Here is a 26,097-nt window from a genome sequence, read left to right on the forward strand (position 1 = left end):
AAAAAAATGATTTATAAAAAATATACAGAAAGGACTTGTCAAAATTCCATGGATGTGTTTTTAATAAAATTTTTTCAACATCTTGCAATTTCTTAATAAAAACTCAGAAATTTCTAATGTCTACGATTTCCCGCGTTTTCAGTGTCATTTAAATAAATAAAATCTTCATACCAACAGTGGGTAAGGTCTTCAATTTTAGATCTTTTCTCTAATGTTTTTTTTTTTTCATTAAGTTGCTCAAAGAAAACATTAAACATTGAAAAATTTATTAGCTAATAAATTAAATATTCAATTAATATCTAAAGTAAATAATTGTAAATTTTAATTAAATAAATAATCATGAACGTACTACGTTCCACCTGTCAGTTTGTCATTAAAGTGCAGAAGGTTAATGCCGCAAATACAGGTTAGAAATCAACTATTTATTTATGAGTGAGAGTGTAGCAGACATGAGACAATTTATAAATTTTAAACAAATAAATTAATTAATTCAAATAATGAAATTTAAAAAAACGCGCTGACATTTTATTATTTATTCAAAAATTTGAAAAATTCCCGCTTGTCAGTTACATTCACTCATTTACTTACTGATTTATTTATTTATCCTCAAGAATAATCATATATATTTAATAATTACAATAGGATATAGATTTATTCGTCGAACATGGGCTCCTACTCTGAAGGAATTTACTCGACGTAAAGAGAAACTGGGACCACAACCAGAGCAACCTAGAAGTGGATTCCTCGAGTGGAATTTCGAGTCCGAACTCTATGCCTTCAACAGCAGACTTTCGGAAAAATTTAATTTAGAATTACTGTCACAAGCTTTTACTCATAATTCCTATATTTTAAAAGAAGAACAGAAGCAGAGACAAGTGGGCATTGATGATCCTCAGCTTCATTATTATGATAACAGGCAGTTTATTCTAGACGGTAAAGTTCTTACATCAAAAATTGTTGAGGCTTATTTAAGTTCGGCAATGCCTCGAACTCCTGCTGAATGTATCAGGTAAATTTAAATAATTATTAATTACTATAATTATTATAATTATTCATGAATTTATAAATTTTGAATCAATAAATGACGAGTGTAAATGTAACAGACGAGTGGCGATTTTTTAAATTTTTGAATAAATAAATAAAATGTGAGTAGAATAAAAATAAAAAAATGCATATTTAGATCAATGAAAAATCAACGCGCGCATTTTTTTAAATATCATTATTTCAATTTAATTATTTATTTATTTAAAATTCATAAACTTTCTGATGTCTTCTACATTCACACTCAGAATAAATAAATAAATCAAAATAATGAAATTTAAAAAAATGCGCGTATTTATTTTCCAATTATCTAAATACGTATTTTTTTATTTTTTGTTTTACTTTCATTTTATTTATTTATTCAAAAATTAAAAAACTGCTAATTGTCAGCTACATTTAAATTCATAATTATTTATATTATTCCAGTGTTTTCAAAGATTATTTGCTGTCCGAAGAAGTCCTGGCAAATAGAGCATTCTTACTTGGATGCAAAGACATTATTTTAGCAGAGGTTCATTACTTATTTTACAACAACGCTATTTATTTACTTAATTATCATTAGAAATTATTAAAAAATTAAATATATTTTTAGGAATATCCGCCTTCGAATCAAACATTAGCAAACACATTTTTGGCTCTAGTAGCTGCGCTTGCTAAAAGTACAGACGAAATCCACACAGCGAAATTCGTCCGAGATTTTCTGATAACAACACTCGCTGAGAAAGATCTGAATGAGATATACTGCCCAGAGAATCCGATTGAAATTCTCAATCAAGTGTTAACTAACGACGGCAAAGATCCCGTGGAACCGCGAATCATTTCACAGACTGGAGTTAATACTTTTTTACCATGCTATCAGATTGGTCTGTTCTCAAACAAACAGTTCATTTCTTCAGGTAATAGTATGTGTGACAAGGGATGAAACAACGATTTTAGACCAGGGTGAAGGCTGACACGCCCACAGTCTGAAGCCGTCTTTCATCCTGAGTTACACACTAGATTTTTCATGATTACCTGCATTGGAACTTGAAGTTTCAGTGTCAGCAGCCAGTCAGAAACAAGTTAATTTAAGACCGATCGTATGATCAACTATCAGCGTAAGCGTAAATTGTCAATTGCAATTTATAATTAAGCAAAAACTACACATACTATTTACACTTATCCAAAAAATTAAAAAAACAAGAAAATTTTATAAATTTTTTAGTGATTTTTGGAAGGCTGTATTTTCGTGAAAAATGATAGTATCGAAAAAAAAAAAAAAAAAGCAGATTGAAGCTTGAAATCTCTAGTTTGAAGATCTTCCAGCAAAATAATATTTTGAGTCACGGGTTTTGCAGAATCATAAGAAATAGCTCGAGACAAAATTTTTCTAAATTTTTTGGTTTTGTTTTTTAAGTCTACGAGGCCAGGCAAAACCCGTGGCTCAAAAAATTTTTTTGCTGGAAGATCTTTAAACTAGAGATTTCAAGCTTCAATTTGCTTTTTTTTATTTTCGATACGATTATTTTTCACAAAAATACCGCCTTCCAAAAATCACTAAAAAATTTATAAAAGTTTCTTGTTCTTTTAATTTTTTGGATAAGTGTATTATTGATACTAATTCTTATAAAACTTAATTAGTCAAAACTGTCATTTATGTAAATAAAATTAATGCTCTGACATTACTATTAAAAAAATGACAAGGATCAAAATTTAAATTGCGAAAGCCCTCAGTCAGTGGGCAGAAACTTTATTTGTTTGTTGCCAAGGGACTAAACAAGTTTGTTTCTGCCCGCTGACTGAAAACATTAACAATTTACGCGTTTCCTGATATTAATTCGCGGCATTAGACCGAAATTAGTTTTTTTTTTTTGACTGGCTGTAGAAACGTGAAACTTTGAGTTTCGATGCTGGTATCAAGAAAATTTATTTATAATTTTTAATTAATAAATTTACTTAAAAAAAAATTTGTTATTTTTAGCTACTGAAAGTACGATTGAAGATGCAGTAAAAGTAGCAGCATTAAATGCGCTTAGTAAACTTTTTGGTTTCGCAGATTCAAGTAATCCGATGAAATATAATTTAGACGTTGATCCTTCAAAGCAAATTAAAAATTTAACGATTCACAACTGGTGCACACAGAATGTTAAGCAGCTTATGCAAAAGAATTGAATTATAAATATAATTTAATACATTTTTTATATTACTAATTAATTATAAATAAAAAATAGCCTCAGCTCTAATGGTACAGATTTAAAAATTCAATGATTCAATTATTTATTTAATTAAATATTTTATTTTTCCCGGGAATTCGCGATAACAATCAATGTCCGATTGTAATTTATATGTAAATGTAAGATAACAATTATTTAAATATCTATTTTATCAAAATTGATCGGTCATTAGCTCATGATCGGTATCGGGTCTGTTACTTTACATATTTTTTATCAATGAGTTATTACTAGAAACTGATAATTTTTTAAATTTATTTTTCATTATCAATAAAAAAAAAGGCATTTGGCAGTCGGAATGGAAGTAGATTTCTTATCATTTAATTATTTATTTTGCGTGACAATTGACAAAAATATCTTGTACATATAGTTAATTTTTTTATAGTATATTAATTCATAGAAAATCTAGATCAAAAGATTTCCACTTACAATTTTTAAAATCTGATGAAATATTGTGATCTTATTAAATCATCAGATAAAAAAATAGTCCAATTGACAAGTCAAGTAGAAAAAATCATTTTTTTTTTTTATGATCTTGAAGTTATTTCGCTTTTTAGATTTTTTTATAAACGATAAATTACAAAAAATTTCACCTATAGCTTTTTTAATTGTCTACATGCGTATATTTTTAGTTGATATTTTTTTTTTTTATTGATTTAGTCAACGTCTGATAATTTTTCGATTTTGTTTCAAAGCGATAAATTATAAAAAAAAATATTTAAAAAAATTGCACCTGTAGTTTTTCGAATTGCCTACATGTGCATATTTTTAGATTTTTTTTTTTTGTAATTAATTTGTTAAAAACAACCCGTAAATTTTTAATTGTCTACTAACTATGAATGTGAGTGTAACTGACAAGTGAAAATGTTTTAAATTTTCAAATAAATAAATAAAATGTCAGTAGAAAAAAAATAAAAAAATGCGTAATTTGATAATCGAAAAATCAGCGCGCGTATTTTTTTAAACTTCATTTATTTAAATTTATAAATTTGTTTATTTGAAATTTACAAATCGTCTCATGTCTGCTACATCCACACTTATCAACTAACTTCAGAATCATCCATCCGGAGTCAGAATTGCGCCCTTGGAATTCAAAACCTCAAGATCTGATGAAAACCCAATTTTCGAAAATTGAACCGAAACCAATAACTTTTTTTTTCTTTTTATATTTTTAATTTTCATGGCGGGAAATTAAAAAAAATTCAAATGAACTAGTATTCTAGTTAAAGTCTAGATGGCGCAGTCGGTATATTTGCTCAGCAGATGATGCAACAATTAAAAATACAATTTTTCAAAATTCCTAAAATAGTGGCGCTTCGATCAGCACAAAACGCAGTCTGCAATTTAGCAGGTCATGCACTCACACTTCACCATGTCCAGCACAAACTTCGACTTCTCGAGGAAGTTGATCTGAATAATTTAAAACATGACCAGACCTATAAATCCATTCAAAACAATGACATCCTGTTGCAGCGAAGATCAAAGTTGATTATCAAGTCCCATAGTATATAAAATATATATTTTTAAAATTATATTTTTTGCCCTTTACACCGTCTGGCTAGAAGATAAAAATAAATATAAAAATAAAAGTTAGCGTTGGCTGCGTCATGCTCAGGTAAGTATATCAGTCTTATCTTATTGCCAGTACAAATGCTTATCAAGTCTCTGTACCCTCAATGTTGTAAATAGGAATATATTATTGAACCCACCTACACTTGCACCAGCTCTACCATCTACTGAATTTATCGTGCAAAATTACTATTTGATAACGTATTTTGTATTATTATATTTTTATTATTTATTATTCTCGCTCTAAACTGATTACAACTTTTATAAACCAGCAGTCGACTTACATTTTAGTTTTTTTTTAAACTCTACTAGCAGTTAAGTAGGAATATAAATTTTTTTATAATAAATTTGTAGATAAAATATACGCAAGGTCAAAAAAATATTTATATATATATATATATATATATATATATAGCAAAAAAAAATTGATTCAAAAATTCACTTCAGTGATGATCAGTAAAATATATTTTGGTTTCAAAAATTTTTTATTAAAAACAAAAAAAAAATTCTCTATACTTCAAATTTTCATGAAACTAAAAATAATAATTTCGTTATTTATATAAATGATCAAAAATAAGAAATCGAATTTCTTAAATAAAATGAAATTTTTTACGAGAGTGAATGTAGCAAACATCAGACAAATTTAAAATTATTAATAAATAGAGTAAATCACTAATAAAATTAAATTTAAAAAAAATGCGCACTTAAAAAATTTTGAAATTAATAAGTGCATTTTTTTTCGGTAATTATTTAGATGTGTGGCTCCACCTATTTTTGGGCATAAAAAATCGAAAAATAACGATATCGACAAATTTTTTTTGAAATTGTTCTCTGCGGCAGATTATAGATCTGCCATCATATATTATAGAATATTGATATTTTAATTACTTTTTGTACACATCTAAACAATTACCTTCTTTTCAAATATTTTTTAAAAAATTATTTACTCTATTTATTTATAATTTCAAATTTGTTTGTCTGCTACACTCACACTCATGTCAAATATAAGAGACGTGAAAATTATTTTTACAAATTTATTATTTTTCACTGGAGTTAAGATTTAGTATTCGAAATTAAAATCAGATTCGATTCGCTCACTTTTATGAACTATTTAATTGATTTAAATAATTATTGGATTAAAAATGATCCTGGTTAGCAGACAATTAACAATTTTCGAATTTTATTTTCTCCAATTCAATTTAAAAAAAGAAAAAACTAAAAATGTGCACATGTAGAAAATTAAAAAAACTATAAGTGCAATTTTTTTAAATATTTTTTTTTTTTACAATTTATCGTTTTTAAAAAAATGCAAAAATTATTAGACCGGCTATTTTGTGATCCCAAAATTGACAGACAATTTTCGTATTTTTTTTTTTTTTTTTTTTTTTTTTCAACAATTCAATTTAAAAAAACAACTAAAAATATGCACATGTAGAAAATTAAAAAAACTGTAGGTGCAATTTAAAAAAATTTTTTTTTTCATGATTCATTGTTTTGAAATAAAATCCAAAAATTATTAGACGTCAGCTAACTTCAGTATCATAATTAAAAATGATACTGAAATCAGCCGACCTCTAATAATTTTTGAACTTTTTTAAAAACGATAAATTGTAAAAATAAAAATATTTGAAAAAATTGCACCGGTAGTTTTTAGAATTTTCTACATGTGCATTTTTTTAGTTTATTTTTTTTTTGCAGTTTATTTGGAGGACACAAATTTCAAAAATTGTTAATTGTCTGCTAACTTCAGGATCGCAATTAAAAGACGATTTATTTCTTAAAATTTTTTCCTGATCAATGTAACAACCAAGTAAAGCTTTTTCACCGAGTAAAAATTGAAGTCATACTGAAGTACCTATGATTTTTAGCTGAAAATTTAAATAAATATGATAATTAATATTTTAAAGTATGCAAGTATTGAGATAAAATAAAAATAATTATCCGAAGTAGAAGCTGAAGAAGAAGAGGAAGGAAGAAGAAAGGGAAAAAGTATGTTTTAAATAAATCTGAAAAGACAGGATAGATATATTGATTATTTATGGCTTGATATATCCCCTTTAATGTGGTTCATCCTTGTCTCGCTCTGCGTCTCGGTCGTCCATGGCAGAGTCCCCACCAGCACCTCCAATCCAAGTGCTCCCTTCTACTGGTGCTGTCTTTATCTCCCGCTCAGTTGGTGAGGTACTCGCAGTTGCTCTAGTGCTGTACCACATAACAACGTCTCTTCTTTACCCATACCCAGTCTCCATCTCACTTAGCTCCTGCATGTAACGACTCAATGGCGCTGCCACACCCTTTTGCCGTCCAGTAATCAGCGCTATTGTTGTTTTAACTCTTATAGCGTGTGCCTGCTCTCAAGGTACTGCACAAGGACCAACAAGATCCAAAACTATGACCAAAGACCAGATCCCAGAGACCAGAACCCAGCATTCACTAAAATTCAATCTCATCTACAATTACTAAATATTTTCTATTTTTTTTTTAAATTATACCAGACATCAGCATATAATGGGCCCATTTTTTTTACAATCTAGAATCCCACTATCTACTCCTCTTTCAAATTTTATTTAGTCTCAGTTATTTTAAATAAATTATTAATTATCATGGAATAACAAGTTGCGTAATAACAGAATATCCAATAATTTATAAGATTTCTTTATTTTTACAACTGACTTTCTTTATTCCAAGATTTTAAATTACAATTTTTTAAATTAAAATCTATCAGATATAGGGTATAGAGGTACCATTTGTGGACTGCTCCATTTTTGGACATTTGATACTTTATTTTAATTTATAAAAAAGTTTAAATTAAAATTACCAATTTATTAGGGGGTTAAAAGTATCTTTGAACACTTTTTTAAAATTAATTTTGTCATTGCATATACATATTATTTTATTTAAATTTTTCAAGTGTCTAAAACTGGCCCAAAAATGGTACCTATACCCTCTTTATCATTAAAAATAACGAAACTCTTACACAGAACAAATTTCTTCTTGACCCAAGAAATTATTTGTATGAAAAATTTTTGAACGAAGAAAAATTTTTGTCTTAAACTCATAGTGCAAAATATTTCTTGCGCCAAGAAAATTCTTTTTTTTTTTTGTTTAGAAAACGGATCAGATTTATGATACTGGTCAGCAGACAATTAAAATTTTTTGAACTTTTTTTTGAACAATTAAATTTAAAGAAATAAAAAACTAAAAATATGCACATATAGAAAATTTAAAAACCTATAAGTGAAATTTTTTCAAATATTTTTTTTTTAATAATTTCTCGCTTAAAAAAAATTCAAAAATTATTAGACGGCTAATTTCAGTATCATTAAGATTTAAAAATTTAAACTCCACTTTTAAATATTTTATAAAAGTTAGTCATATATATATTGCCATTAAAATTAATCCATTATATATTTATTTTCACCAGGACAGTAAAGATAGGACGTGCACATTTAAACCATAGTATAAAAAGATGCTCGTAGTGCCGGGACTTACAAGGGCACTAGTTGCGACCTGAGCAGGGTCAGATAAACGAATACGAACTTGCTTCCAACGACTTTGATCACGATTAATGTCCGTAACTTACTGCCAACTATATATATACATATATATAATATGTAGACTTAATATATTAGACGGTTATCCACAAAATGGCGATGTGTTAAATTTTTATCTCGCGAGTAATCGCGTATTTTTTTCTGATTGATAAAAAAATAATTATTTATATTTTTACTTAATCTTTATAGCGGCTATTAAAAGTAGTAATAAAAAAAAATATATTCACGGTATTGATTAATTTCGAAATGAAATGTTTAAGAAACTGTTTAGCTAAAAGTTGTACAATTATATTATTTTATATATTTATATTTATATTATATTACAGGCAATCCAATCTCTTACGTTGTCCGTCGCGTGAAATTAGATGTCATTTAGCAACCACACTCTGAACACAATCTTTGGTTACGAAATTAACATTAAATTATTTGCGATAACGATTGTATAATCTTTTTGACATTCAAGTATGTCATTCTAAAGGTAGTTTATTACATATATAGATATATTGATAGATAGACATTTAGAGCCATATGTACTTTTAAAAATATTTACTAACTCGTAAATTATCAGATTATATGGAAATATTTAAATATTACAGAAATATATGACGTATTATTTTATAATTCATTAATAATCTAATGATTTTTATTACAGTGTTTGTACAGAAGAAAGTTAAAAAAATACAGGATGTAGAATACAATAAAATATTTTTCTCTCGAATCGAACTCATGGGTCAGGGGTCAATTGACCGACGGACTCGAATAAACGAAATGGCAACGCCGCGCTGCATATCGATATGAGATGCCCGACACTATTATAAATTTCTATAACAGACAATCGATATTAATATATCGGTTATCCCTAACGCAAGAATTCAGATAAATTATTTTATTATATAAATAGAGATTTATTATCAGAAACTTTAAAAAAAACTAATAAATTATCGAAGAATTTCTAAATTAAAGTTTCTGCCCGAAAAAAAAATTCTCTTCGTAGCCTAGTGTAGTCCAGGTCAATAGATTTGTTTTCTTGGAATATGGGTAAGAGTTTAATTACTCACGATGTCTGAGTCATACAATAATTACATACTCTGGTTCGCGAATTTCGTGTAACATGTAAGAGGTAACGTCAAACGATTTTAAATTATAAAATAGAGTCTAGCGTTTTTTAAAACTTAAACAGCGGGTTCAAAATTTTGTATTTTCAAAAATTATCCAGTCTCCGAGATGTCTTTTTTTTTAATTTTTACTTTACTAGTGTAACAAAGATAGTCTCGTTTATTTTTCCTCGTGAGAAAGCGGTCCAGTGACGTTTCTCCTCAACTTAAAATACAGTCGACTACCCGTTATAAGCCTGGTCTAGGGGATGTAGGGGAAATTTTTCTGGAAATTTCAGTCTTCCCACTACCGTGCGTTTAGTTTTGTTCTCAACTACCCGTTATAAGCCTGTTTTATTTTATATCATTTTAAACGTCATATTTACGTTTTGTCACATACGTCACTGTCCCAATTTTTCTAGTGCTTATGGCGCTAAAATAAATACTTATCTTTTTACACTAATAATAATTTGAATGCAAAAAATTATAATGATAGGTATTAATTACAGTAATGATAATAATAATTTTATTGACCAACATAATGATCAATAAAACTTTTAAATTGTAACGGAAGCTTTAATTGTAATTAATGATTACAACTATGAACAATAAATAATATTTTACTTAATAATGATTAAATTATTCTCCGCGAAACATCAATAGTAAATTTTCATCATTTATTTAGATATTTTGTTCCTATTGTTAGTTTATAATTTAGACAATTTTAACGGAGGCTTATAACGGGATGTGTGGTACGAAACTCAAAAAAGTGGTTAAGGGGAAGCTGTTTGGGCTCAATAACTCCCAATTGAGGGGAAGAGGCTTATGACGGGTAGTCGACTGTATATTTTTTTAACTTTCAGGCATAAAAACTCCAGCAAGTATTTAATTGTCATAAAAAAATGTGTCGTACTATCATTGAGCTGAGTAATCAGTAGTAAGTCGTCAAGGCCATTCTGATGAAAATAAAGTAGATATAGAAAATGTAATCGATGAACGCAAGAGTGTAAACAGTGTCAATAAGTTGACCGATTATAGCCAAATCATAAATGATAAATAAATAAAAAAAAATATGATAATAAACAGCTGTCGTCCACGGAAGTTTAGCGGCTATAATGACTAATAAAACATATTAAGACCAATAATTACAGTACCAAGTGACGTACAGTTGTGTCTACTGATAATGTACTTGCTTATTTATCTATTATTATTTTTTATATTAATTTTGCTCATAAATTTATTTTATTGCAGATGTCCAATAGATGCAACCGATCATGGTAAGGTGTGGCTTGGCACGCCATTCGTCTATTATCTCCTTGTCTAACGAGTAATATAAAACGAATAAATCTAAATAATGATGATGATGACTACGACAAAGATGACCCACACACACCTCGTCAATGCATGTAAGTATTTATATATTTTATATATTAAAAGCTAAGATTTAAAAAAAACCATCAAGTTTCTGAATGGATTGCATCGAGGAGTTATATATATACACATATATATATATATTTTCCAAGTGTATGTACAAAGTACCCGTTGAAAATTATTGACTGGCTATACTAGAGCCAGCACAGGCATCATCCGTGGCCTCTTTGCTAAAAAATTCTTGCATGGCTTAATCTCCATTTCATATATGTATATATATATGTGTATGTGTATGTATTTCATATAGAGTTTGAATATATACTATGACAATAATAACACGTACACACTGATGCTGATACTGATGAGAAAGAGAGGCGTTAGGCCAACAGAGAGATTGTAATACAATACAATACATCGCGTTAATTATAACCCTGGTAATGTGTACATATGTGTACTGATAATATATCCAGTTGTTTCTCAATTTATCTGAATCTGCTGGTTAACTCATTAAAATTGGTCAAAAAAGGATTTAAATGTTTACTTTAAGCTGGCAATCGTTGAACGTGAGTGGACTTGGATCTTCCATCTATACTATGTACGTGCTTTTAACTCGTACACTCAATACATATACATATACATATATACGGAGCAAGTAAAACAAGGTCTCATTCTTGCTGAAAATTCAAGGGGTCGATGGAAAACTTGGAAATACGTCTCCCGAAGAAGAACTAGATATAGAGGCTAAAGCAGAAGACTCAGTGCTCGGTTCATCTCTTGCTTTTCATTCTCTTTAACTTTTTTTTTTTTCTCTCCGTTGTACCAATTCTTTTCTCTCAGTCGATCCCATATCATCAAACAAAACTCTCTCACTCTGCAAAACGGGATTCTTTCCTTCTTCTCCGGTTCGCCGTTCACCGGCGTTGCTAGTGAGTGTGTTGGTCGATTGCCTGGCGTCCGTGAGGACTACACGGCCCTCGGCAACGTTGCCAACTCTCGATCCCGAAGCTCCATCGTTGCCAGCTCTCATACCCAAAGCAATGTGTGCGTGTGTGTGTGTGTGTGTGTGTGTGTGTTGGTTGCGCATCTCCCTCCCGCACATAACAGTGATAGCTTGCCAACGCTGATGGTTTGCTTCCACGGGTTAGTGTCGGTACTACGAGTGGAGTCGAACCGAGTCGAGTTGCGTCCCTCGCCTCGCGTCCCTGGTCCGCGGACCCCGCGACTCCCCTCAGCATTTCTGAGCCACCGAACTGCTGCGACCCCTCCATGCAATGCCTGTTGGTGCTGTGCTTTGGATCAGCAGCCGCGTTCTCCCCGCATCTCCCACCATCACGACACTGAAACTCCCAACTCCCAACCCTCCCAACTAAACAGCAAGGCTGCCAGCTCGCTTCTGCTCGATCCCAGGAACGTATTCACTCTCCGGGTGCTAACAAAACTTTTATATTTACAGTATTTTATTTATTTATATTATTCCTGCTCCTGCCACGTCATCGATATTTTACTTTGCTCAAATATTTCAACTTTATTTATATTATTATTGTTGCTGCTGCTGCTTACTTGGCATTTAATTTTATTTAATTATCACTCCTACATATATATATACATGTGTTTTTCTATTTAAATTTAAATTACGATAAATGGATAAATATATTATGTAATGAAAAACTTTCAAGTTTTATTTGTACAGCAATAATGATAGTAATATCAATAATGATAGACAGAGTCTCAAAGAAGTGAAGATAAATTTGGATAATTCGGTTATAATGTATCCGTATACAGGTGAACTCATACAGCATTGAAAACTTTCGCTGAAAGTTCATCATCCAGAGAAAGAGAATAGGGAAAAGTGTAGAGGCCCCGGTAAAGGAGGGGAGGAGGTAAACCCAATAGCATACGTGTGTGAGGTCTCGCAACTTTATATCCAGCAGACACGAGCAGCCGGATCGATCAAGTTATATCCGGGTATCCACTGGCGTTATACGCTACTCGCAATCAGTTTTCATGCAAAAAATCATCGTTCTCAATATAGCAATGTAGGCAAAAAAAAATGATCCACCTAAAACAAAGCTGACCTAAACAACTATACGTATTCGAAAATTTTAAAAAAAATTTTAAACTACACAGAAAAAAATAATTTCTTGGCGCAAAAGATTTTTCTTGAGGCAAGAAAAAATTTTTTGGTCAAGAATTTTTATGATACTAAAGTTAGCCAACGTCTAATAACTTTTGGATTTTTTTTGTAAACGATAAATTATAAAAAAAAAAATATTTAAAAAAAATGCACCTGTAGCTTTTTGAATTTCCTACATGTGTATATTTTTAGTTTTTCTTATTTTGGTAATTGATCTGTTGAAAAAAAAATCCAAAAGTTGATAATTGTCTACTAACTCCAGAATCATGAATTTTTATCTTCCATTCATAATACAAAATATTTCTTGCGCCAAGAAATCTCTTTTTTCTGCGCAGTCTTTCTAATATGACTAAAAATTATAAATATTTTAACAACCGAATTAAATTTCAGCTAAAATTTTATCTACACTGCATTAAATTATTTTTATCTTGCCAAGTAGAATGCGTGGGCGTGGGGAATGGAAACAAAATTTAAGAATAAAAATAAACTATACATATATAAAATTAAAGTCGTTACTCCCCTGCACAACTACATACTTGCCGCAAAAAAAGTTTTTGGATTTCGAGGTCGAATTTATTTTTGTTTCAACATGCAAACGTCTATAGTCATACCACATTAATATATAATAACCGAGTACAAAAGTCACCAACCGACGTTAAGCCATTTAAGTTTTAACGTCTTATACAATATTAAACCGACTCATGTAGATATAGATGAAGATAGTGTGTAGTATGTATGTACATTGTACATCTATATATACATACAATAATATCAAGTACATACGCGATACCAAGTCTACTCATGTTAAATATCAGTGAATCTCACGCTTTGATTTATATCTATCAAGGTTTGATTGATCATAAAGACATGTGACTGTTTTATAGACTTTTATGTCTCTTATAGATTTTAAGTTGACAATAATTACCCATTTAAACGATGAAATTTCAAAGGGACCACTAGTGTGACAGCCTGCAAAAAGATGATTTATAAGAATTTAAAAAAAAAAACTGCATGGAATATTTTGATGTTTTAAGGATAATATTTGCGGATATATAATGACTATATGATAAAATTTTTGGACCGAAAAATTGAAAATTCTGCGAGTTATTCGCAATCTCCCAAGGCTCCAAAAAAAAGTCCTCACTGCTGCAGATAGCGACCTTCCAATGCATGAAATTAAAAAAACCAAAAAGTTTATTGAACTAGAAGGTATTTTCTGTACCATGACCCTCGGTTGAAAAGAAAAATTTAAATTTAAAAAAATGGCGGGGTTTTTAAAAAAGAGTTTCAAATTTCGCGCTAAAATTTGACGATTTTTGGCCTGGCAAAATTACATTTTTTATTCGATCTGAAAACTGGAGGCTCATGGTATGGAGAGACATAAAAGAAGCTGCAATAAGAATCAAATCGATCGGATGATTTGGCTTCGAGTTATAACTGCAGCAATTTTGAAAAATGTATTTTCGAGAACCGATAAGCGGCTGCTCTTCAGGTGGCTGTGATTCAAAAACTACTTGAAATTTTAGTGTCATTTTTGAAGCTATATATCGAAATATGCAAAAAAAAACTGATTTTTTCGAAATTTCACACTAGTGGTCCCCCTTAAAATTTATTTAATTAATCAACAGTAATATTGAAATCGTGATTCGTAATTTTTAAATTTGAATTTAAAATTGTAAAGGTAATAAGTAAAGTAAGGAAATTAAGTGGCATTGCTAGTGTAGCTGGTGGTGCTGATATTAAAGTATATCCCCTTTAAGTCGGGAACAGCTCGTTCGTTCTCAAGTAAAGTCTGAACCAAACGAAACGTACTAGCGCGGTTGGCTCTACTCGTGAAACAGCAAACTTGTCTTCTCGTGTTATGTATTTTACCAACTTGGAGTTGTCTCTGTGCTCTTGTCTCATCGCTTTAACTAAATACTGATACTTAATTATTTCCAGTCTAGTGTTTTTTTATTTCTTCATATATATATTTAACTCTATTTAAAAATACATCTACATATTTGTAGATTGACGGACAGGATTTTTACCGAGATTTACATCAGTGTATCGGAAATGTGCTGCATTATTATATTATTCGGCAGATTTTAAATTTAATGAAACGGCATTTAAGGCGCGAAACCCAAGAAATAGTAGGCAAGTTGTGTTGGAGTTATTTTCACGTTTGGCTAAGCTTTAAGTGTTCATTCCTCTAGTCTCAAGTTCCTCAGTATGTTTTACTCAAGTGTTGTATGTGACCCATGAGCATGCGCGTGTGATATTTTCAGTGCTAAATAATTCCTTACAAGTGTGAAGTACAAATAATACCAATAGTTAAATAATAATAAATATATTATTTATATTTAAATATCTAAAGCTGACCAGGAATTTCTGGGAACAAATTCCTCACACCGAAAATTTACGTACAGGTGGATATTTTTTCTACAAAACTCGTATAGAAAAAAAACTTTTATTAAGAAAATTTACTTGATACAATGAGTGTGTATGTAGCAGACATCGGACAAATTTATCATTATAAATAAATGGAGTAAATAATTAAAAAATAAAATTTAAAAAAATGCGCATTTAAAAAATTTTAAAATTAATAAGTGCATTTTTTAAAATTATTTACTTTATTTATTTATAATTTTAAATTTGTCTGTCTGCTACATTCATACCCGTTTGATACAAGAACATATTTTTGAAAATTTTTGAAAAATATGTAATTTTGTCTCAAGAATTCGTTGAATTGATGGAAATAATTTTTGCTTAATTCAAATAAATCTATTCTTTTGTTTACCCATAATATAATAAAAAAAAAAAAATGATACTGAAGTCAGCCGAGGTCTAATAATTTTTGGATTTTTTTTACACAATAAATTATAAAAAAAAAATATATGAAAAAATTGCACCTAAATGTGCATATTTTTAGTTTCTTTTTTTTTCTGTAATTGATTTGGTGAAAAATTCAAAAATTACTGTCTGCTGACTTCAAAATTTAAAAAATAAATATTGATGCTTTTTTCTCAAGAAATTAATGATTAATAATAAAAAAAAAAATATTTTTAATGGATTTCTTTAATTAAGAAATTCTTGTTAGGACAATAGTATTTTTTTCTCAGTGTAGATTCAAAAATCCTGCAATAAAAATATGAATATTTAAAAAAAAAGAAAATTCATAGTCGGACACAATAATAATTTTGTACACTTACACTATTAAAAATCTAACGTGAGTTGTTGATCTATAGGATTCATAGTAATATAAGTAAAGAAGTCTATTTATTATGTAGTTGGTATAGAATAGAGCCTATGGGGTATGGAATAGATGTAGAATGTAGATGAGTAGGAAGAGTAGCGCCACCTGGGCCCTTCCTCGACGCGTCCCTGTCCTGCCGCAACTCCCCTTCTCCCATTTAAAGTCGGCGCCCCCCTGCCGCTTGCATCTCTCTCCCCAGCTCACACCAGCGGTACCGTAATCTCTTTCGGTCTTTGTCCCTCCAGACGCCGACGTAGTTTTCTCCCTTCCCTTCCCCCTGACCCCTTACTCGGTCACTTGCTCACTCACTCACTGGTTCGGTCTCTCTCAGTTTTTGCCGCCTCGCCTCGCCCGGCCAACCGTCCATCCGTCTGTCCTTACGTCCGTCCACGGTGTGTTCGATCTATGGTTGTGTCGGTGTAGTGTATTTCTCTCGTGACGTTAACCTGCCGGCCCTGAAAATCTATGGGCCCTGAAAATCGGCCACCATACCCTGGATAAATTTAAAATACCATCAGGGTTTGCTTTCATTTATATTTTAAATATTTAAAACAAATTACCGCGAAATAAATAATTTATTTAAAATTTAAAATATTAAAATATAAAATACGTGCCGTGTTATTGTCGTAACGAGTATCAAACGCATAGCAGCAGTCCCAGCAACACCACCAGTTACATCTTTCTTAATATTTTATAACCCAGTTCATTCTCTTATATTATATATATATTTGTGTTATCATATTTAAAATATGTTCTGTGTTTTTGTTTAATCGCAATGTGTGTTGTGTTTTAAATATAATTCGATTAATTCGTCGCGAGTAAATACCAAGTGATTATTATTATTATTTAGTGGCTACTGCATATAGCGAGCGCGAGTTTTTTTATTTTTAAATTTTAAAATAACTTTCAAATCTGATGGTGGGTAACAAATACGTGGAAATAATCGGTGATTCATTTAATAAAAGTCGAGAGCAAATAGAATATAATTTCATATACTTCTTTTTTTTTTTTTACTATTATATCAAATGTATGTGTTGATGATAACACATACAATTATTCGTAAAACATTTATAACTCGGTTAAAACTAACTTTTATTACCGTCCTTGTCTGTGCCAACGCTTACTCTGCATCCATAACAAGCTTTGCTCTTTGTCTAATTATTTTATCTCTTTTCTCAGGCCTTTCTATAACTCATTTTATTTTTCTATTTTTTCATAACTAAACACTCTCTATATAAAAATATTTTTTTCTATTTCAATCGCTGAATAAATAAACTGTAAATCAGCAACCAAACGGTTTCATCTCAGCCTCCATTTAAATTTAAATAAAAACCAACAAATTCTAATGATACTGAAGTTATCCGACGTCTAATAATTTTTTATTTTTTTTCCAAACGTTAAGTTACTAAAAAAAAATTATTTGAAAAAATTGCACTTATAGTTTTTTGAATTTTCTACAAGTGTATTTTTTTAGTTTTTTTTTAGTAATTTATTTGGAGAAAAAAAAATTCAAAAATTTTTGTGTCAATTTATGAGTGACAAGTGGGAATTTTTAAATTTTTAAATAAATAAATAAAATGCAGTATAATAAAAATAAAAAAATTCATATTTAGTTCAATGAAAAATTAGTACGTGCATTTTTTTAAATTCACTATTTTGATTCCTTTATTTATTTATTTAAAATTTAAAATTCAGTGTGAATGTAGCAGGCATCAGACAAATTTATTATTACTAAATATAGTAAATAATTAATAAAATGAATTTTAAGAAAAATGCGTATTTAAAAAATTTCAAAATTAATGAGTGCATTTTTTTCAAATATATATTTTTTAATTTTTTACTCTATTTATTTATAATTTTAAATTTGTCTGATCCTGCTACATTCCCACTCATATTTAAATTTTATAAAAATGTCTCATCTGCATCCACTCTAAAATTTCAGGATCATAATTCTATTAATTATTATAAATATATATATATATATATATATGTACATATATATATTTTTTAAAATAAGTTATTAAGTTACTGTGAGTGTTCTCTTTTCACTGTTCAGTTTACGCTGGGAAAGTTTAAATACTGATAATAAAAGCGAGCAAACTTGGATGGTGTCAGCACCAAATGAACTTATTGCTCAGTACGATAAAATATACAGGAATTTATAAAAATTTATTGGTGTTACGAAGACTATTATTAGTGATAATAATATTTGTTCTGTGTTAATTAATAGTTTTTTAAAATAACTGTGATAGGTTTATGATATTGATACTGATGACACTACTGCTGATGATGATGATGATGATGATGATGATGATGTTGATGACGAAGATAGTGTTTTGTACATCAGATAGTGAAGATAATTAACTGAAATAATAAAACAATTAAAAGAAGAAAATAAGAATAAGAAGAAATGATTGGAGAGCATTTAATATTGTGGGACGCGCGACTACGCCATCTCCTCGTACTCGGTGCTCGGTGTGCGGCTTGTGTTCTCTCGACAGAGTTTCTCCAGTAGTGCACGTTGACCCGGCGCAAACGCCGGGCTCGTACCACCCTTGGACTACGACGAAGACCTCGACGACGGATTCTAGACCACGCTCGAATCTCCCAGGTTCGATTTTTATTGGTTACTTTTTTTTTTTCCATAACCTTCTTTTTATTTTTTTTTTAAATGCGAGTATGTACTAATACTAACTGGCGTAATTTCAGTATGTTATTATGTGCCGTTAAAAGTAAAGTGCGATATCCAACTAAACCTAGTGCATGAAAGAGTGAGCGAAAGAGTTTGAGTGAGTGAGCAAGACGGTGTTATGTTTCCTGTATGTTACGCCCATCTTTTCTATCATCCGGACTCGTACACAAAACCAATTCTTCACGTTTACTTCCGTTATCATTTTCAAGGACTCGAAAAAGTTTGTCGTCAAGGTACGATTTTGTGATGAGTGTAAATGTAGCAAACATACGAAAATTTTTTAATTGCATATAAAAATAATTGAATAGTTAAAGATAAAATTTTAAAAAATGCATATACGGAATTTTGAATTATGTACACATGCATTTTTTTATTTTTATTTTGTAAACATTTTTATTTAATATTTAAAGTTTTAAAAAAATTGTCGGGTGTTCGCTAACTTTACTATCAGGATTTTGCGAGTGTTTTCTTATTCCCAGTGAATTTAAATATAAAATTAAAATAATAATTATAATAATGAATAAATAAATAGACTTAAATAGTGACGAAACTACAAAAGAGTATATGACCTCTTCAAACTACAAATAGTTAGATGATTATTTATAGATCTCATGCCACTCATTTTATTATTATTTTTTATTTAATCAACTTACCGACGGTAGACGAGTGATTATTTTTTTACTGTACGTATATTCTATTTATTTTGTATTTTAATTCTCTGGGTTTCAAGATTTGAAATTTTCTTAGTTTCTATTAATTTACAATTCCTGCATTTTTTTTAAATATCGAGAGTTTATACACGTGTGAAAATAATGAACAAATAATTTTATAGTGTATAAATAATAATTGAGCAAGTTCCATTTTGTGAACGTCGACATTGAAATTTATTATACCGACGCGTTGACGTACTTGTTCATTTTACGCCTATATTTTTTTCATTTAAATCAATAATTATTATTATTATGTAGAAAATAACGTCAGGTAGTTTATTATCTTACTAAATTTTCTCTAATCTTTATCAGTGGTGATAATACTATTTTTTTTATTAATGATAAAGTATCAGTGTTCGTATTTAATTATCAGTGAATATATATATATATATATATATATATATATATATATATATATATATATATATATATATATATATCTATACATTTTTTAAGTTTATTTTTTAAATAACGCGGGTGAAATTAAAAAAAAATATTTCAAGTCTGCGAGTGTGAATTTAGCGGACAAATTTAAAATAATAAATAAATAGAATAAATAATTAAAAAAAAATGCACTTGATAATTTTTAAATTTTTTAAATGCGCAATTTTTTTTAAATTGATTTTTATTAATTATTTACTCTATTTATTAATAGTTTTAAATTTGTCTGTCTGTTACATTCACACTCATTTAAGTCTTTATTGGCTTCAGTTTTATGCCAGTGATTTTCTTATATGTTTTATTTTTTTAATTAAAAAATTCCAATAGATATATAAAAATAAAAATTTCAAGTACAAATATTTTTACTTTTGAATTTAATTGGCAGTAAAAAAATTTAAGTGTTTATGTGCGATAGGAGTAAATGCATTTTTGGTCAACAAAATAATTTAATATTTTTGTGATAATTATTTACGTCGTGATTTAGTTTCGAAAAATAGAATTTACTTAGTGATAAAAGTGTGTCATTAGTGATTGTCATTAGTCAAACAAATTATTAACTATATTTTTTTTTAGAAACTTATATTCAGACTTGTTTTCATTGTTTCAATTTTGAATTACGTTTTAATTTTTGTTTATCAATACATTTATTTTTATTTAACAGATAAATGAAAGAAAAAAAAAAAAACAAATTAAGTTTTATCCAATAAAATTAGAAAATTATTAAGTGAACAAAAATAGAATCGATATATTTTTACGTGACTAAAATGCATGATGACGTGGAGAATAGGTTTGAGTGATATGATGTCATTGGTAAAAAGACTTAAATAATTAAAAGAAATAAATATACGTATAGAGTTATTGACAATAGCTTTTTATCATGGCTATTGTATAAATATATCATTATCTAAAATAATTAAATTAACACTTGATAAGTGGGACATAAAGAAAATATAAAAATTCACGGTACGAATTTCAGTTTACTCAAAAATAATTTTAAACGACCTTCTGCTGTTATTTGCTCGTAATTATCGCCATTATCGTATTTTACATTAAAATATCATAATATTATATTATTTATATATACATATTTTGAGTGTATAGGAAATTCAATATTTAATTGCAGTAGTAATTATAAAAAAATATTTTTTATATATTTAATATGTTGATATTTAGGTCGAGAGGATAAATTTATAGAAAAATTAAACATATTTGCTAATTTTTGAATTTGAATCTGCAGGAATTTTTAAGAAACAAATCATATTGGTTATAAATTTTGCGAAAGAAAGTTATTAAATTTATTATAATTCTTATTAATTTTCAAATTTTTTTTTCTGAATTTTAATATTTAAATCTTTATTAATATTGAGAATCACAATGAAATTTAATAATATTGGATCTGAATGTTACGAAAAAAGTTATTAAATTTTTATTAATTTTGAAATTTTGATTCTAAACTTTAATATTTGAATATATATTAACATTAAGAATTTTTGTTAAAAATTTCACGAGTGTGAATGTAGCAGACATCTAAAAAATCGAATATTATAAATAAATAGGGTAGATAATTAAAAAAATAACATGTATAAAAATTCCACTCACTAATTACAAAATTTTTTAAATACGTATTTTTCTATATTTTATTTTATTAATTATTTACTCTATTTATTAATTATTTTAAATTTGTCTGATGTCTGCTACATTCACACTCATAAAATTTCATATAAGATTGCGTATTAATATTTTGAATAACGTTTTTAATTTAACAAATACTCATCTAAATATTCCGAAAAATTATATTAATTTTCATACTTAACTTGATCTTAAATTAAATAGATTTTTCCGTATTAATTTTCATAAGCGTATTAAATTTTCATAAGTCTTTCATTCTGAAATTTCAAAACTTCAGATTCTTAACTTTCAGAATTTGAGTTGAAAATTGCGTTATAACTTTTTTTCTGAATTTTCATAAAAATTTTTACCAGTACATTTAGTTTTTTAAAATGGACCCTGAATTTTTAGTCAGGTTTGAATATTCTTCTCAATATCCTCATTCTTGGTCTTAGTTTTAGTCTTGGTCTTGGCTTGGTATGAGTGTCCACTAGTGTGAGTCAGAATACAGAGAATGGCCCGGATCTTTTTCATTTCCATCATCATCGTACATATAAAGAGCTGACCAGTACACACGTGCATATTTTTCTTATACACATCAGTCTAATCCAAAAGCTCTCGTATGTATAATGGCCCTTTACCAACACAACTCTACTATACTCCAATACGTGGTCGGTTTTTAACGCGTCCTTTAAACAGAGACATACATACATATCTACATATATACACATCCATAGTTCTTTATATTCTTTTCACAGACGTAACTTTTATGTAGACGGCTACTCATATGCAAATATTTATTCAATCGCCATATTGGTTGAATTTTAAAAATAAACAAAATAATAAATAATTATTATTACTGTAAATTTATCGTATTGTAGTATGAGTTGTTTTAAGTGATGCTGAGGAATTTTTTAAGCATACGGTATAAGAAGGAAACCAATAGTGATTGGACACGTACAATGAGAATGTTGAATCATGGTCGTCATCGTGATACGATCATCAGCATCACCACCAGCAGGATCGAATGCCAGCCAGTAAACATTCTAGGCATAATTAACGTTACATTACATCATGTACATCCTCTCTTTGCTCCAACACGCCCCAAAATCCAGTACAGGTTTGCTCTTTCTCATCTCGAGGTATCCTTGGCGGCAAACCGCGTTCGTAAACTCAAACAAACTTTACACAGAATCTAGACTAGAGTATACTGAGTATAGTACGAGTATGTGATGTGTGTTTCCAAGTTGAGGAATTTGAATTTGGGTCTTTTAGTTTTTTTTATAAAAACTACTTTGTCTTGTTGTAGTTTTTTTTTTTTTATGTTCTCTTGTGGCGGATGAAAAATTCCGGATGTTTAGAGAATGGGAGAGGAAGTGCTTGAATTGATGCTGATGCAATTTGCGAAATGCCTCGCGTTATTTTAAAATCACTGAATTATTTAAGTTTAAATTAATTTTATTCGCGAGAGAGAGGGAAAGCAATCAATAGTTGCAAGTACTTCAGGTGCGACAAATGAGAAAATTTAAAAAATTCAATATTACGCGACACATTTTCATCTCTAAGATTATCACGAATATTATTGGTTGCTGGGGAAATATTGGCTTTTCCCTCCTTTCTTTCTTTCTTACTTTCTTTCCTTCATTATTATTATAAAAATAACAATAATAATTATTATTATTATTATTTTTCGAAACTTTTTCTTTTTTTTATCTTCTACTAAAGTAGAGCAGCTACGAAATAATTTATGAGCAAAGTTAATCTCGGACATTTTGTGGTTAACGTATATGCTCTCTGGAGTCATGTCACTATTGCCCGGTTCTTTATTTCTTCCATTTAAAATCTTACTATCAACTAAAAACTATTATTCTGTCCTTCCGCAGTTGATCATTGTTTAATATTCTTATATGTCATATACTTGTCCATTGTTATTTAACTTTGATAATTTATTTAAATATTATCTTATAGTTCTGTAAAAACAAAAAAAGAGTTTAGTTTCTTCAGACGAGTACATTTTGTATTTTCAGATAACAAAAAATAATAATGACGTTGGACTTGGAACTATATAAAAAGTACGCACATATATATACATATATATATATATATAAAATTTAAAATAATGTTCTTCAACTTGTCAGTTGACCTTTAAAATGATGAATCATAAATGTTTAAAGTCAAAAACTTTATTGTTTATATTTCATACCAATAATTTGATAACAATAACAATGAAATATATATATATATATATATATATATATATATGCTTGACTGTAACAACGAAATAATATTTATTTTTACTTCTTAAAATTAGCTGGACGTTTATTTTATTTTCATTTCTTCTCTAATTGAATGGAGAATAAAAGTGAAGTAAAAAAATAAAATAAAAATAAAATAATAGAAAGTATGAAGGCTTTAGGGCGCGTCGTGTCGATCGATCGAACTCCGATATCTCGACTAATATTATTGTAGTTTAAATATAAAAGAATAAAAATATGTTTGGTTTTAAATAAAACGTGGAAAATTGCAAGTAGAATTGGCTGATGGCCATCTCAGTTAACTCCCCGCCATTTTGTGTCGCTCATTCTTCTTTCTCTTATTTTCTCTCTTTGGCTCTGTTATGCACTAGCATGCACTGTTATGTTGTGCTGATGTTGGTGATCATCATGACCAGACACTGCTACAAAATTGAGGTAAAACCCATACCAGTAATGCACACACACATATATATCTATATATATATGTATATAAGTAAAGTGGGGACTTGTAAAGTTGTCTTCAAGAACAACCGGTCGCTCTACGTCTTGTTCGTTTAATCTTTTCATGACTCGTCACGACAACGAGTCACTGAGCATTTCGACGTATCCTCTACTTGACTACTCAACTACATCAGTAAGAGCAAATATCATAGGCAGTGGACCATTTTATACAGCTACAAAACCAGTAGATTCTGTTATATAAAGAAAATATCGATCGGATGCTAAACTTTTGTTACAACTCGCCTTGATTTTACCATTACTATTTATTTTCCTGCTCCAAAATCAATCGAGTTCATCTCGCTCTTATGACCATCCACATAAAATGGGTCATTCAAATATTTAAACTGCCTTAGTATTGTTATTGTCGTAATTAATCTTCTTAATATTTTTTAGTTTCGATTTTAAAGCAGGCTATTTAATAATGGCATTAAATTCGCTAGATCGCTGAAGAAATATATAGTCTATAAAAGAAGTATAATGGCAATAGAAATGACAGCAATAAGTATCACGTCTAGAGTCTGCACATTCAATATATATATATATATATTGTTCATGTAATAAAATCAAGACAACGCATTTTATCTGCAGTGATAAAAAAATAGGGTACAAGAAAAAATAACTTACTCAATATTGATCGGATATAAATTTTTCGATATTTTTTTCTTACATTTCCTCTTTGCTCATTTCCACCGGAAGACATTTTGACACAATGTACATCTCTGTTTGAATTTTGTTGGTTTAAAAATTCATTCGATTCATTGACGAGAGCATGTCAATTTTTGTTATTTATTTATTTTATTTTTATTTGTCAATGGAAGAAACACATTGGCATGAACGCATTGCACGAGCAACACGTACTCAAGAGAAATAGCAGTAGAGAACCATCAAAGACACGTCTTCTCTTCAACTCTATTCTACGCCGGAAGCTCGGAGAATATTACATTCAACTCGCGTTCTCTTTATCTTTCTTCTTTTACTTTATTTATATTTCTTCACTTTGTCTTCATCCTCATCTTCATCCTCATCTTCTACATGTTTTTTTTTATTTTCGTCACTTTTATTTAAAGTCTGATGCATTTTCTCAATGCGAATTCCTACAAGAACTCAACCAACCATCCGACCGACCAACCGACCAAACCTAGCTGTCATTCTGTTAAATTTGCATTCGTGTATTATTGCAACACGCAATGCCTCGACCAAGATGACGACGTTGTTGTTGCTACTGGTTGTTGTTTTATAATTTCGCAATTTCCATATAAAAACACCTAGTAAAGAGACAAGAGATATGTATCCGCGTTATTTTACTACGTTCCTTCACCTTCTTCTTTTTCTACTCGTGGGAGCTCACCCACGTATTTACCCACGCGTCATATTTCCAATTTTTAAATCTCTGATTATAAAGATTATTTATTTATAATTTTATATTATATTATTAAAATATATAAAATAATATACCGTTATACTTGTGCTCATTATCTCAGAAACAAAAACAATTTTATTGACTTTTAAATTTAAACTTGTCAAGAATTATTTTATTTTACATTCAAATTTAATCAGTAAATTGTTGAATTTAAGTGAAAATTTTGAATAATTTTTTTTTAGGAAATTTTAGTCTGCAAATTTATTTCTTTGGGATTTCCGTGGATTTTTCACGGTTTAGTTCAAATTCGGATTTAAAGTTT

General features: G+C 29.0%; 2 protein-coding genes across 7 annotated transcripts in view; both read left to right on the forward strand.

Moving 5' to 3' along the window:
• The first annotated feature begins 209 nt into the window (after nt 1-209).
• Nucleotides 210-3,280, forward strand: LOC130677340 (39S ribosomal protein L44, mitochondrial). The gene is made up of 5 exons (XM_057484076.1): nt 210-406; nt 643-1,009; nt 1,468-1,552; nt 1,634-1,937; nt 3,002-3,280. Exons 1-5 carry the CDS (start codon nt 340-342, stop codon nt 3,190-3,192), a joined length of 1,014 nt encoding a protein of 337 aa, XP_057340059.1. The 5' UTR covers nt 210-339; the 3' UTR covers nt 3,193-3,280.
• Nucleotides 3,281-4,764: 1,484 nt separating this feature from the next.
• The window catches only part of LOC130677334 (uncharacterized), a 74,657-nt gene continuing 53,324 nt past the window's right edge, over nt 4,765-26,097 (forward strand). For 2 of the 6 annotated variants that reach the window (XM_057484055.1, XM_057484063.1), the window contains exon 1: nt 16,622-17,126. The gene's annotated coding sequence lies outside the window, so the exon portion shown is untranslated. Of the gene's footprint in view, nt 4,867-10,719; nt 10,875-14,779; nt 15,382-16,587; nt 17,127-26,097 lie in introns of those variants that run through there. The other 4 variants (XM_057484058.1, XM_057484059.1, XM_057484057.1 and 1 more) reach the window with 4 other exon arrangements.

The sequence above is a fragment of the Microplitis mediator genome, chromosome 11 (genome assembly GCF_029852145.1).
Source record: "Microplitis mediator isolate UGA2020A chromosome 11, iyMicMedi2.1, whole genome shotgun sequence".
Taxonomy (NCBI): Eukaryota; Metazoa; Arthropoda; class Insecta; order Hymenoptera; family Braconidae; genus Microplitis; species Microplitis mediator.

Coding starts and splice junctions, on each gene's coding strand:
- LOC130677340 (XM_057484076.1), top strand. CDS start 340: ATGAACGTACTACGTTCCACCTGTCAGTTTGTCATTAAAGTGCAGAAG. Junction 407..642: donor GGTTAATGCCGCAAATACAG/GTTAGAAATCAA, acceptor TAATTACAATAG/GATATAGATTTATTCGTCGA. Junction 1,010..1,467: donor ACTCCTGCTGAATGTATCAG/GTAAATTTAAAT, acceptor ATATTATTCCAG/TGTTTTCAAAGATTATTTGC.